General features: G+C 42.0%; 1 protein-coding gene across 5 annotated transcripts in view; it reads right to left on the reverse strand.

Moving 5' to 3' along the window:
• The window catches only part of itsn1 (intersectin 1 (SH3 domain protein)), a 51113-nt gene that overhangs the window by 23620 nt on the left and 15234 nt on the right, over nucleotides 1-12259 (reverse strand). For 3 of the 5 annotated variants that reach the window (XM_025897684.1, XM_025897686.1, XM_025897685.1), the window contains 15 exons: nucleotides 11496-11559; nucleotides 11152-11312; nucleotides 10485-10670; nucleotides 9887-9965; nucleotides 9605-9705; nucleotides 9436-9499; nucleotides 9207-9344; nucleotides 8368-8462; nucleotides 7846-7985; nucleotides 7492-7614; nucleotides 7042-7191; nucleotides 5494-5634; nucleotides 5286-5373; nucleotides 4519-4658; nucleotides 2828-2911 (listed from right to left, as the gene is read on the reverse strand). In XM_025897684.1, coding sequence (XP_025753469.1) covers nucleotides 2828-2911; nucleotides 4519-4658; nucleotides 5286-5373; nucleotides 5494-5634; nucleotides 7042-7191; nucleotides 7492-7614; nucleotides 7846-7985; nucleotides 8368-8462; nucleotides 9207-9344; nucleotides 9436-9499; nucleotides 9605-9705; nucleotides 9887-9965; nucleotides 10485-10670; nucleotides 11152-11312; nucleotides 11496-11559 — 1754 coding nt within the window. The remainder of the gene's footprint in view (nucleotides 1-2827; nucleotides 2912-4518; nucleotides 4659-5285; nucleotides 5374-5493; nucleotides 5635-7041; nucleotides 7192-7491; nucleotides 7615-7845; nucleotides 7986-8367; nucleotides 8463-9206; nucleotides 9345-9435; nucleotides 9500-9604; nucleotides 9706-9886; nucleotides 9966-10484; nucleotides 10671-11151; nucleotides 11313-11495; nucleotides 11560-12259) is intronic. The other 2 variants (XM_013268455.3, XM_005473732.4) reach the window with 1 other exon arrangement.

The following is a 12259-nucleotide window of genomic DNA, read 5'->3' on the forward strand; positions in this document are numbered from 1 at the left end:
CAACACAAGGCAGCTGTCGTGTTTCAGCCAAACAACCGATGTGAGGAAACCTCCAGAAATGAGCAATCGAGAGACACAAACGAGTTGAACAACAGACCTCCACATCACCTCAAACAGGAAGTGGAGGATACATGAGACAACAGAGACCACACACACACACATACACACACAAAAACACACACGTTTGTCCAGATCAGGTCTAGTTTATTGCCACATTAGACTGGTTAACTTCTAGTACCTTCTACGTGTCTGGCTGAAACATAATTTGGTATCACGCAGGCTTTAGGATTACAGTATAGCATCTGTAATCTAGTAAATCCCAGCATAGCAACAGCATAAAGTCACTTAACGTAATATACCTGCTGTAGTGTTAAGGGACATTTCACCATAACTTATCATCATGGATACACACATTTCACCTGGTGTGTAGCGCTCTCTAGTTGTCTATATTGTCTTGGTGTGAGTTGCATAGTTACAGTCATTATCTACGCATTAATCTACTGCTGTTTATTTTCTGTTTTGTTTTTTATATTATTATAATTAGGAAGTTATATCAAAAAAACTACTTAGTGAGAGCAAGGACATCCAGATTCAAAGACCCATGACAGGCATGACACAGCGATGTGTGCCTGTGTGAGGACTGTCCCTCCTGTAGGTTAGCTAATTGAGGCAATTTAAATAGTTTACTGCTGACTGCATCCATCAAGCAGGTGTATATAAGAAATTCTGGGAACCCTGTATGTCAGGGCTGGGGGGCCTCCAGGCCTCGAGGGCCGGCGTCCTGTATCAAGATGTGTCCTTGATCCAACACAGCTGATTTAAATGGCTAAATTACTTGAAGTTCTCCGGAGGCCTGGTAATGAACTTATCCTTTGATTCAGGTGTGCTGACCCAGGGTGATATCTAAACCTGCAGGACACCGGCCCTTGAGGCCTGGAGTTCCCCATCCCTGCTGTATGTAAATAGTGGCCATGGTGATGTCTGGCTTATCTTAAAGCTAGCTTAGTACAGAGGAGGGCAGTGGCATTCATGTTTACGTCATGTTCCTAAATGAGGAGCTCACAATAAAGTTGGTAAACTTCGTTTTTGCTTAACTAATTGTGATCTGTAGACGAGTGATGCACTGCTTGTGAGAGGGTTGTTTCTTTCTTTGCCTTTCAAAAGCTGATTTTCATTTAGTTTCATTTTATTAAAGAGTCATCAATCATCTCTAAAAACGGCGCAACTCAGACCAACTTTGATTCAGGACTGAACTGTTCCTTTAACTACAGCAGCATAGCTAGCCAGCTGGATCAGTAGTGAGCCAACACCAGCCTAACAGAACAGAGATCAGGGGCAAAGATAGAGAGGATGACAAATTTAGGGTGAAGAGAAGAAGAGACAGAAAGGAAGAACAGTCATGAGGAAAAGAAGGAAGAAGAAGAAGAGCAAAGAATGGCGACAGGAGGAGGGGCGTGATGGGAGGCTGGTTTGTTTCATGGACCTTTATAACGTGGTCTAGCCGAGTCAGACACACTCTGACAGCTGACACACACTCCTGCAGCTGCCCCTGCTCCTGGTGCTGAAACACACACGCATATATGTATACACACGCACACAGTTCAAAACACAGACACACACAATATTTGTCAGTAGATTTCTTTGTTGGTTTTTTTCTGTACACACCAAGTCATTTTTGTTGGGGTTAGTTAGTCCATGTAACCTCATGCTCTTGTCACATGACCAGTTATATTTCAATATTAGGTGGATCGGTCTGATTCTTCTTAGACACTAAATGAAAAGCAGGCTTGCACAATATGGCCTTGACTCATGAAGGGAGGCTCTCGTGAGTCACTGCAATGACTAATGTGCTGTTAGTTTCATCAGAGGTAAAACGCTGGCTGCCTCTAATTGTCACCTTGCTTTGGATCATAAGTAAGAGTTTGGAACCTAAAAATGCTTTGTAAGTTTTAGTAAGTAAGCTTGCTTAAACCGGCTTTACCCATTTTTTTCCTGCTTCGCCTTTAAAACAAACGTATGTTCGATAAATATGTTTTTTACTGCAGGCCTGATCACTTAATCAGAAACAGATGAACAAAAAAATGAACATTATTCTCATGTATATCCAGATTACTCATCATGTGAATAATCTTTAGAGATGTCAAAAAATCCTGCATTTAAAAAAGTCTTAAAATGAATTAAAGCTATCAGCAGGATGTTAATGTCACCTTTGAGTCTTTAACTCGGCATTAACAGCAGCATCAGCAAACATTCGTGTTGAAGTTTCCATCTCCGAGTCAGAATTGTTACAACTTTATTAAAGCCTTTGTCAGTCATGTCCTGCATCTACAGAGCCAGGATCAGTAGCGAGTGGTGCACTCCTCCTTGTTAGAGGCGCTGCTGACTTTGACGTGTGAGATTAGCAATAAACAGCACACAGACTACATCGGTGCGTCACAGCTTGACAATTACAAGACCTCGACTGGCCGCGGTACATCTCTCTGGCTGGCAGGGACAGCACAGTGCAGTACAAGCGATGCACTGAAATGTTACCACAAATCAGACCAGAAGTCTGGTTTGTTGGTGTTAAGGACAGCAAAGCCTTCTAAAGTGACTAAAACACTTCAAGCCGGCAGGTTAGTATTCTCACAAGAGGGTGTACAGTGTTTTAGTTCAAATCATTCCTCTGATAATCTGCCAAATCAGGTCCAATCAAAATGCAGAACCCACTCCTTCCAGATTTTGCCATTAAAGGCTTAATGTTAATTGCAGAATTTGATATTGTTTTATATTAGAGTATGTCCCAGCTGCAGTACCACCCCAGTCCAGCAGTGGCAGTGTGCTCTACCTGTCTCCCTCTCTGTTCCTCCTGAAGCTGGCGTCGCAGGGCATCTATCCTGGCACAGTGGTTGGCATAGAACTCACACAGAGACTGGCATGGGAAAGGGAGCAAAAGGCCAGTATAGGAAATAAAATAAAAGAGTAGAAAATATAGAAGGAAGGGTTTATTATGTGGAATAAACAAAGAGTGAAACAGGGAGAAAATGAATGCAAGAAATACAGGTGGAAGAAACGGGAACAAAATATAGACGAGGACAGCCAATAGAAGCAGAAAAGGCAGAAGGTGCATTGTCCCGGATGAGGCACAGCAGAGTGACAAGAGAAGATTTCAGGGAGAGGAAGTGGCGTAGAAAGGAAGGTGGAGGGAAGGATAGTCAAATATCGATTATGTCTCAGTGGTCTCTGCCTCTGTTTGCAAAGAATAACACCACTCAGAGACGGCTGCGCGTTCCTCTGCAGAGAAAGGGTTACATACGCCGCTTATACGTTTGCTCCTATGCTGCTAGGCTTTACCCAAACACTGCATCGTGGCTTTTACACTGAATCCAACTGAGAGTCAACTTTATTAGATTAGCTGCAAGAAAATCAGTTTACTGTGGTCTGTTTTGTCTCTGCTTTCCTCCCTTTCTTCTCATTCTCCTCCTTGTTTAAGCAGACTGTTTCTCCCCTCTCTGACCTGTCACGCTGTCCGGGGTAAATCCAGAGGAAATAAATGCGAAATGGGGACAAAAGGTGCTCTGGGACACGTAAACAGACTGCTGTGATCCAATTCCGGAGGAATAAAATCTTCGTCTCTCTGTAGTAAACTGTGTGAAAGCTACGCGAAGCAGCTGGACTCAGTGTTCCTGTGTACACTCTCCAAAAACACGCCAAACAGCGTTAACACTGAAAACAACAGCAACATGAACACAAACAGAGCAGCAGTCAGGTATAAATATAACATCAGTAAACATGGAAACTGTGACAAACCATTAAAGGTGTGAGAATGTGGTTATGGATGAACAGGACGTGATTCAGGGATTCAGTTAGAAAAACAGCTACTGTGTTAGAAATTACTTTGTTTGCGTTTATCTGGACAGAAAACATGCAACTACTTCATTTCTATGTTACGTGGAAATAAAATATGCTTCTCAGCACCAAAATTAGATGTTTTATTTACTCTTATTACTTTCATTTTTATAATCAACAGATTTAATAATGTTAGGTCTATTTAAATAGACTGTTTTAACATAGACATATATATATAAGGTGAACTGGAAAAAGCAAGTTAATATCCTCACACTCGTGTGAAAACACCGATGGAGCGCAGCTTCCAGACAAAAATGAATAAGAACAACAAGACAAATATCAAACGTCTCATTGTAACATAGTATTAGATTCATATCTGTTATTTTTATGCTTCTTTTTATGTTAAAGTCTTTAATTTATTAGGCAAACCACATAAAACTGTGACCTGGCATTTCCTGGCTGGGTTTTTCCTGTGGGGTAATGACACGTGTGAGCACAACTGGTCTGCAAACGCATTTCCTTTTAGTATATTTTATGCTAGAATAAGTGAATCATGATATTAAAAAATGGTTAAAATATGTTTTACGCCGTCTCTTTTGGTGATGCCAACACATACACAGGAAAAACCCTGCCCAGTGTGTTCATGGCTTTCCTGTCCTGCATCATGTTGTTGGTCATTTGTCTCTTTACCTTCAGCTGAGTGTTGAAAGCATCTATTTCTAGCAGTTTGGCCCTCGTCTCTTTCTCCACAGCATCAAGCTGCTCTCTGAGCTGCTGTCTGCTCATCTCTTTCTGCTCGACAGCCTTCTGCAGGGACGACAGACTATCACCTAAGTACACACACAGACAGCATGAGACAGCAGCAAGTTAATAAATCAAAGAAGTTTCCAAGCTAGGCATTAATTGGCAGAACAGACAGTTAACAAGGTAAAATGCATGCATTCCTAATCCCTGTTTTTAAAATTGTAATATCTGAAGCAAAATATTTACTTTGAACGTTTTTATCAGTTTGTGCGAAAACAGGAGAAACAAAATATGACATGAAATTCAACCCTCACGTGATGATGACAAGCACAGGCAGTCAGCCACAGATGCATCACAACCAAGGTTAAAACAGTTTCTTAAAACTAAACTAAAAACTAATTGCTAAAAAACAGTTTAGTTAACTAAACTTAAGATAAAAGCGCCACCCCTCAGCCTCCAAGTAGACCCACCGATGGTATCAGTTTCAAAATCCTACGTCGCGTCGTTATCGCATTGACAAACTACAATATTCCATAAGCCTTTTACGGCTGAGGGATAAAAACGCAACTGAAACAAGAAAATTCCCTCTGGAAACTGAAACTAAACTGAATTCAAAAGTGGAAAAAAAATGAAATTAAAAATCGCAGCAACGACATTTAAGCTGAATGATAATGTTTGCATGTGAGCGAGAGCTGAGTGTCTGTGGTACTCACGGTGCAGACTGTTCTGCTGAACCTGTTTCAGCTGCTCGTTCAGACTCTGCTTATCAGGAATGAGCCTGCCCAACCACTGCTGGGAGTCCTGCACGCAGCCAGAAAGAACAGCAGAAACGGTTAACACGTACACAGTAGTGAGTCGTCAGTCGGGTCACAAATGTATTCATTTATTCATTAGCTGCTGGTTTTTGTTTGCTTGGCACACCTGCAGCTGCTGTTGTAAAAGCGTGATTTCAGCGATGCGCGTCTCTCGGGTCTGGTTGGTCTGCTCCACCTCTTTCCTCTGATTCGACAGACGAAACCGAACATCCTTCAGTTTACCCTCCAACTGGCTCTTCTTGTCATTCTGGAGGAATCACGCAGACAGAATAGATCACATTTAACACCTAAAAACTGTGAAATACAAACTCAAGTCATGACATCACGTTGATGGGAGATAAAAATCTTTAATTTAGTTTTTTCTCTTGTAGAAAAAGAAAAAAAGTCTGGATTAGCTGCTCTATCGTGGACTAATCTATGTGGATTCATGTTTGACCCACGTTACAGCCACTTTTCACAGAGTCATTTTTGTCTTCTATTCATTTTACTTGCCGAGTTTGATTCTTTATCAGAAGAGACCCTTTAGCCTCGTGAAAAACACCCCTCCACTTTCCCAAATATCTTCTCAGGGCAGAAGAATGAGGACTGACACTTAACCTAAATGCTATAGCTCTATTAGCAGTGATCAGTTTGATTTAATGAAAACATCAGTTCATAAATGCTGAACAGTTTCCATCTTTTTCTTCCAAATTACAACACTGAAAGGAAAAAAAGTAGAATCACAACTTTCTATTGTCACATTATCATTTCATATTATCCAACAGCTGTCTGACCTACTGACACTAACAGTCTGACAAAGAGGCAGGAAAGTGATCAACAAGCAGCAGTCTGATGGTTTTGTGCAATGACGATTCTGAGAGTCAGTTACTTTAAGGGAAAAAAAGCCAACACTTGAATACAACATCTGTTTCACATCACACGTGAAACTGGCCTGCAGCTGTGACCTTTTATAGCTTGTAGCTGTTCTGTTCCTCCGATCACGCACAGCTGAAACCCGATGAACCGAGGTCAGCAAACTCTGCACCCACTTTTAACTTATTCTTTAGTTTTTAAAAAAAAAATAATAATAATTCAGATTTTTCTTTTCTTTTCTTACTTATTCTGGGTTAGCACTGTCACTCACAGGAAGACAGTTCCTGGTTTGACCAGCTGTGGTTTTTCTACGAGGAACTTCCATTTTCTTATTAGATGCTTATCAGGGTCATCAGTGATTCTTAATTAGTGTGAATGTGAGTGTGAATGGTTGTCTGACTCTCTCTCTCAGCTCTGTGATGGACTGACCAACCCCTCCTCTCTACCAGGATAGGCTCCACCCCCCTTGAGCTGGAAAAATAGACGTACAGATGTTTTTATTCCTCCTCTACCATTTTTCATAGATGCATTTACCTATTGTTGGTTTTGTGAATTAAAGAATTTTGTAACTATGCTTTGAAAAGAACAATATAAATAAAGTTTATTGGTAGCAGTATTAGTATTAGTAGCACAGTTACAGAAAGCTGGCTGCTTGAAGCCTGCTTTGATTGGATTCTTTTGTGATCCCGATCCTTCAAATCTCACAAGACTCCAGCTGCTTATCAAAGAAAAGTCCACAGTGTATGTTACCAAAATCACGTCTTTTGTGTGTATAAAACTAGGTTATTGTATTTTTGATTACCAGAGCCTCCAGCTCAAACTCCAGCGTCTTCTTCCTGGCTTTGAGCAGAACTATACTCTCCTGCTCTCGGTTTCTCTGAGTCAGAAGCTCCTGACGCCGCTGACGCTCCCACTCCAGCTGACGCTGGCGCTCTAACTCTCTCTTAGCGGCCTGCCACACAGACACAGAAAGTTCTGTTTACGCTCAGGACGCAGTTTTATAAAGAAACTGCACAAGAACACAAAAGACTGGAGATTAAATATTATATGCATATAGTACATCATTCACTTGATTACACATGACTAGTTATCCGGTGCAGAGGTGTGGATCAGGCTCTTTACTGTAAGTGATTTAAAGGGGGTGGTGTGCGCTTGTCTGCAGCACTAATTACAAGTTTGCAGCAGTTACGCTTCAGCCCAGCTTTGGCTCTTTAATTAAAATGCAGATGTTCCCTCTGTCTCTCTATCATACCTCTCTCCTCTCTATCTCTTTGCGCCTCTCTTCTTCTCTCTGCCTCTCCAGCTCTCTCTGCTTCTCCAGCTGTTTTTCTAGTTCCTGTTGCCGTCTCCTCTCTTGCTCCAGACGCTCACGCTCCTGAAGCACAAACGTAGAGAAATGAGCTGGCAGAACAAACAAACCGGTATTTGTCATGTGTCACGCCGATGCGTTTCCATATCCTCCGAGTTTCAAGAGTTGAATTAAATAATTTACTGACGCAGGAGATTGTAGCCAGCATTGTGAAAGCGCTGTTTATTTTACGGCCTCATAAAGAAGCCATAAACCATGAGCAAATCAAATGTGGAGTGCACAGTGAAAAGAGCAAACCTTTCTCTCCTGCTCCTCCCTCTCCAGGGCAGCCAGCCTCTCCTGCTCTTTCCTCTGCTGCTCCTGCAGGGCCTGACGTCTTTTCTCCAACTCCAGATTCCCTCGCTCAAAGTTTTCCCTCTTCTTATCCTCAAATGTCACTGCAGGGAGACAAAGAGGACATTTATAAAGTGGGCTATGATAGATGGTTTGTAAATTATTTAATTGAAACTGCGAGAACCATTTTAGATGTGAGGAAGAAGCTTGAAAACAGAGCCGACTATACAAGCATGGTTAGAGCCCTGCTATGGAAGCGGCTGATTGCCACAAAAGGTCAAAAAGAAAAACAAAGGGACGTTTATGTAAATGCTTTTGAATTTAAACACAGATGCTGCATAATATTAGTTTATTACAAAATTACTGAAGGTTGCAGAAGCCAAAATAAGTCAATGATGTCCAAACTTCAGTAGCAGCTCGGGGTGAATCTAATTCCACTTTGATCAGTAATAAAACAGCGCGTACGCGCTGGTTAGGACGAATCACCTGGTAATTTCTTCTCTTGGCTGCTCTCCGTTTCCTCCTCCGTCTCCTCCTGGACGCTTTTCTGGTCCGACTGAACGCTGTCGCTGCGCACACGCCTTTCACACACAGGGACGAACAACGACCAATCAGATCTTTAAACCTTCATCATTTAAAATAAGCAATGCCGCACAAAACAATAATCAAGTATTGCATCTTTGCATTTAGCATGTAACAAGTGGTCAGCTGTAGGGGCACTGAAGGAAAAGAACAATTAAAGATCGAGGGGTAAATGTCAGAAACAAAGAAAAAATGTTTTAATTAAAGTCATAAATTTCAGAGTAATAAAAACCAAACCTGCAAGACATTTTTTTCCAGTGCAGGGATTGCAACACTTCACTTTTTAAGGCTAAATCAGAATAAAACTCACATATTTGATCACCTGAGATCATTAACTCCAAAGAAACCTTTTTGAAAATGAGAGCAGAGTTAATGCTGACTGTCTATTTTTACTATTATGTGGTTATTACATCATTGTAAGGTCCCTGCACACAGACTCCGCTGCACACAGAAACCAGTGTTGTTAGTTCAGGTCAAAGGAAAACTAATCGTCTGCCTTAATGACATGACCGGAGAGAGGTGGTGCTGGTGTTCTAATGTTTCTTATGAGCTCATATGTGTGTAACAGTCTCATCAAGAAGTAATTCTTAAATACCAGTGCAGATTAGTATGACCATATTTAACCTCTGTGCTCAGTTTTAGCTTCTTTTTTCTTTTTTAAATGTTTGGAGGTTGTTTTTTTGTTCTTGTTTAAGTGACCAGCACATTGTCAGTAACATCCTCGTGTTTAGTTCAGCATTTACCTGAATGATGGTGGGAGGTAATCTGGAGGTAACACAGGGGGCAGCGGTAACCCTGACATAGCCATATCTATGAGGTGCATAGCCAAGATAAACTCCTCAGCTGTCAGCTTTCCATCCTGGTCAATATCTGAAAGACTCCTGAGGGGAAACAACATGAAAGGAGAAAGTCAGATTTAAAGGAATGCTGTTTTCTGTTTTGATATGGAGGGTTAAATTCCAGTGTACGCACCATATCGTGGCAAGCTGGGTCTGAGGAAGACTGGACTGCATCAGGATTGTGCGAGCCTGGGGACCTGAAACACAGACGCACATCAAATGTAGAGAAAGACACACACATTTACATGCAAACATGACAGAAACATGACGAGAATCTACAGCATGGCAGTGTGTGCGAGTACCAGTGAGGTGTCCACTCATCATCTTGTCATGGGAGTTAAAAAGCTGTCTGTACTTCAGCCTGGAGGACTGAGGAACTGCCCAGTCAGCAGGGGGCTGAGCACTGGGAGGAGGACACCGGAATAAAAAGCAAGAATGAGAAACCAATGAGATTTGATAATGAAAGAAAAAACTACATGCTAGGATGGACTATAGGATCAAGTGCACAGCAGACTTTTACATGAATGTAACAGCTAAATTCACCAAGTTTAGAATGGTGCAAACATTTGGATTGCTTGACCTACCCGGCAGCATCAAAGGACGAGCCCTTCTGCAGCTTGGTACTGGCCCGATTAAACGAAGACGACTTGTTGACAGAGGCAGCTGAGAGAGACAGAGAGGAGAGCATTTTAGTACTTGGTGAACTGCATGTGTTGTTGTCTAATTTTTAGTGCTGTCAGCGTTAATCTCGTTAAAATGACGTTACCGCCATAACCGCATTAATGCAGCAAATCTATGTTAGCGAGTTACCGTGGATTGCCCTGTGCGTGGGGCTGGACAGCGTCAACACGTTAACGAGCTAACCGTGCTAATGGGTGGACACCATGCAGCCCCACACACGGATGATCTGCGCTAACTCGCTAATGGAGATTTGCCACGTTAATGTGGTTATGACGTTAACGTCATTTTAACGAGATTAACGCTGACAGCACTCGTAATTTTACTAGGAAGCCTCTAACTTAAAAAGAAAATAGTGACCTGTGTCTTAGAAAAGCATTCATGCAGAGATAAGAGAGCGTGTGAATGTCTGAAATGTAAATACATTAAGCTTGTTATGTGTAAATACAAGCTTAGCGATGGAACGCATTACAAAGATGTGACGACAATGCCCTCCACTGTTACCTGGGTGGGAGAAGCCTGAGATAGGCTGTATCATGCCTGTGGGAGGAGCTCCGTTGGCAATGGGCTGCGGGAGGGGAGGCGGCGCAGACGAGACGAGTGGGGGCGAAACCCCAACGGGAAGAGGAGGCAAGGGGAGCGGGGGCACACCGGGCAGAGGAGTAGCGATGGGTGCCATGGGAGGCATGCCTGAGTTAAAAACAGAGCGAGAAGACAAGATGATCGGGCCATTCCTTTATCACAAACAGCATCAGGAGCTGGTGTGCACATAACATATGCTGTCTGTGCACACAGTGAAGGAGACAGGACCATTAACACTATATATGAGTTAATTTATAAGACAATTATTTATTATAAATTATCTGCATTATTTTTAAGATATGAAGATGCCCCATGAACTGTCCTGACTCCAATGATCTGATTCAACTGATTTTTCTTTGACACTTCTGAGCCCTCGTAATATCAAAGGTCCAGGAGATAAATCTGTGGCTGATCAAAACAGGTTTATATCAAATGAAAGGTCTCATTTTCAATCGGCTCATCTTGTAGAAGAGATTCATTTAGTTTCTCTAGAAATTGAATAAATACAATAACAGGTATCGCTGAATCTCAGAAAAACGGGAAGGCGCTCACTTATTTTTCATGGAATTAGTTCAAGTGTCAGTCTTACCAAAACCAGTCTGTGGGGGTAAAGGTAGCGGGGGTTGTTTCATACTGGGAGGAAGCGATGGGGGCAGAGGGTGACCCTGTAATTTCAGCTTGATGAGCTTCATTGCGATTGAGAACTCGTGGATATCCATTCGGCCATCGCTGTTCATGTCAGCCAGAGCCCTGCAGATTCACACAGAGCATGAGCATTTAAAAAAATTAACAAGGGGTAAAATCTGACATGGATTAAAAACCACTGGTGCAAAAAAAAAAAACCTGTTACACAATAGTCTGCAACTTCTTTGAAATGCTACTTTTAAAGGAGAGTAATAAATGATCTGACTAATTCCTGGCTATGTGACTCACCATATTTGGGCGAGGACGGGCGGGGGAAGCCCTGATTGGAGAAAAAAGTTCCTGGCCTGGTCACCTGACAGACAGACAGACAGACAGACAGGGTGTGAGATCAGCACAGAGCCCAGAGAATCTAAATGTAAACGACCTTTATTACAATGTCAACTAAATCATAAAATGCAGATAGTCAAACCTTATTGAAGTTTCTCTGAATCAGTAAAACATAATCTACGATATGAAATGTGTTCCAACTTTTTATTCTTGAACTAAAGCAGCTTTACATGATTCACAGTCATAACAATGTTGTTTTTTTTTGGTTTTCCTTTTCTCTTAAACTGGGACTTTCACTCAAAGTCCTGTTTTCCAACCATGGGGTAGGGGGTCTGGGAGATAAGCCAATCATTGGTGAGCTATGGTGTTTATGCAGGTACACAAGCAGAAGCAGGGCAGTGATCAGCGGGGTGTGATCGACATGTAGATGCTAAACAATGCCAAAAGGTCAGATCAAGGGTCCTGCAGACAACAATGGTCCAACTCCAGGAGAAACTGCCTCCTGACGTTACTCGATTACAAAAACAAATAGATTAGAAGCTCTAGATAAACAGTAATAGGTTTTGTAGGCAGTGTTTCCTTAGCATGTTAATTAAGAAGCAACACAATGTGTAATAGTCAAACAACATTGAGTCTGCCCCTTGATTCTTCATCTCCTCAGCTCATCCTCTGTCTGAAACAAGCTCTTTTCCTACTCCCTGTAATGTTTCGGGGAAGCGTGGCAC

The sequence above is a fragment of the Oreochromis niloticus genome, linkage group LG13 (assembly GCF_001858045.2).
Source record: "Oreochromis niloticus isolate F11D_XX linkage group LG13, O_niloticus_UMD_NMBU, whole genome shotgun sequence".
Taxonomy (NCBI): Eukaryota; Metazoa; Chordata; class Actinopteri; order Cichliformes; family Cichlidae; genus Oreochromis; species Oreochromis niloticus.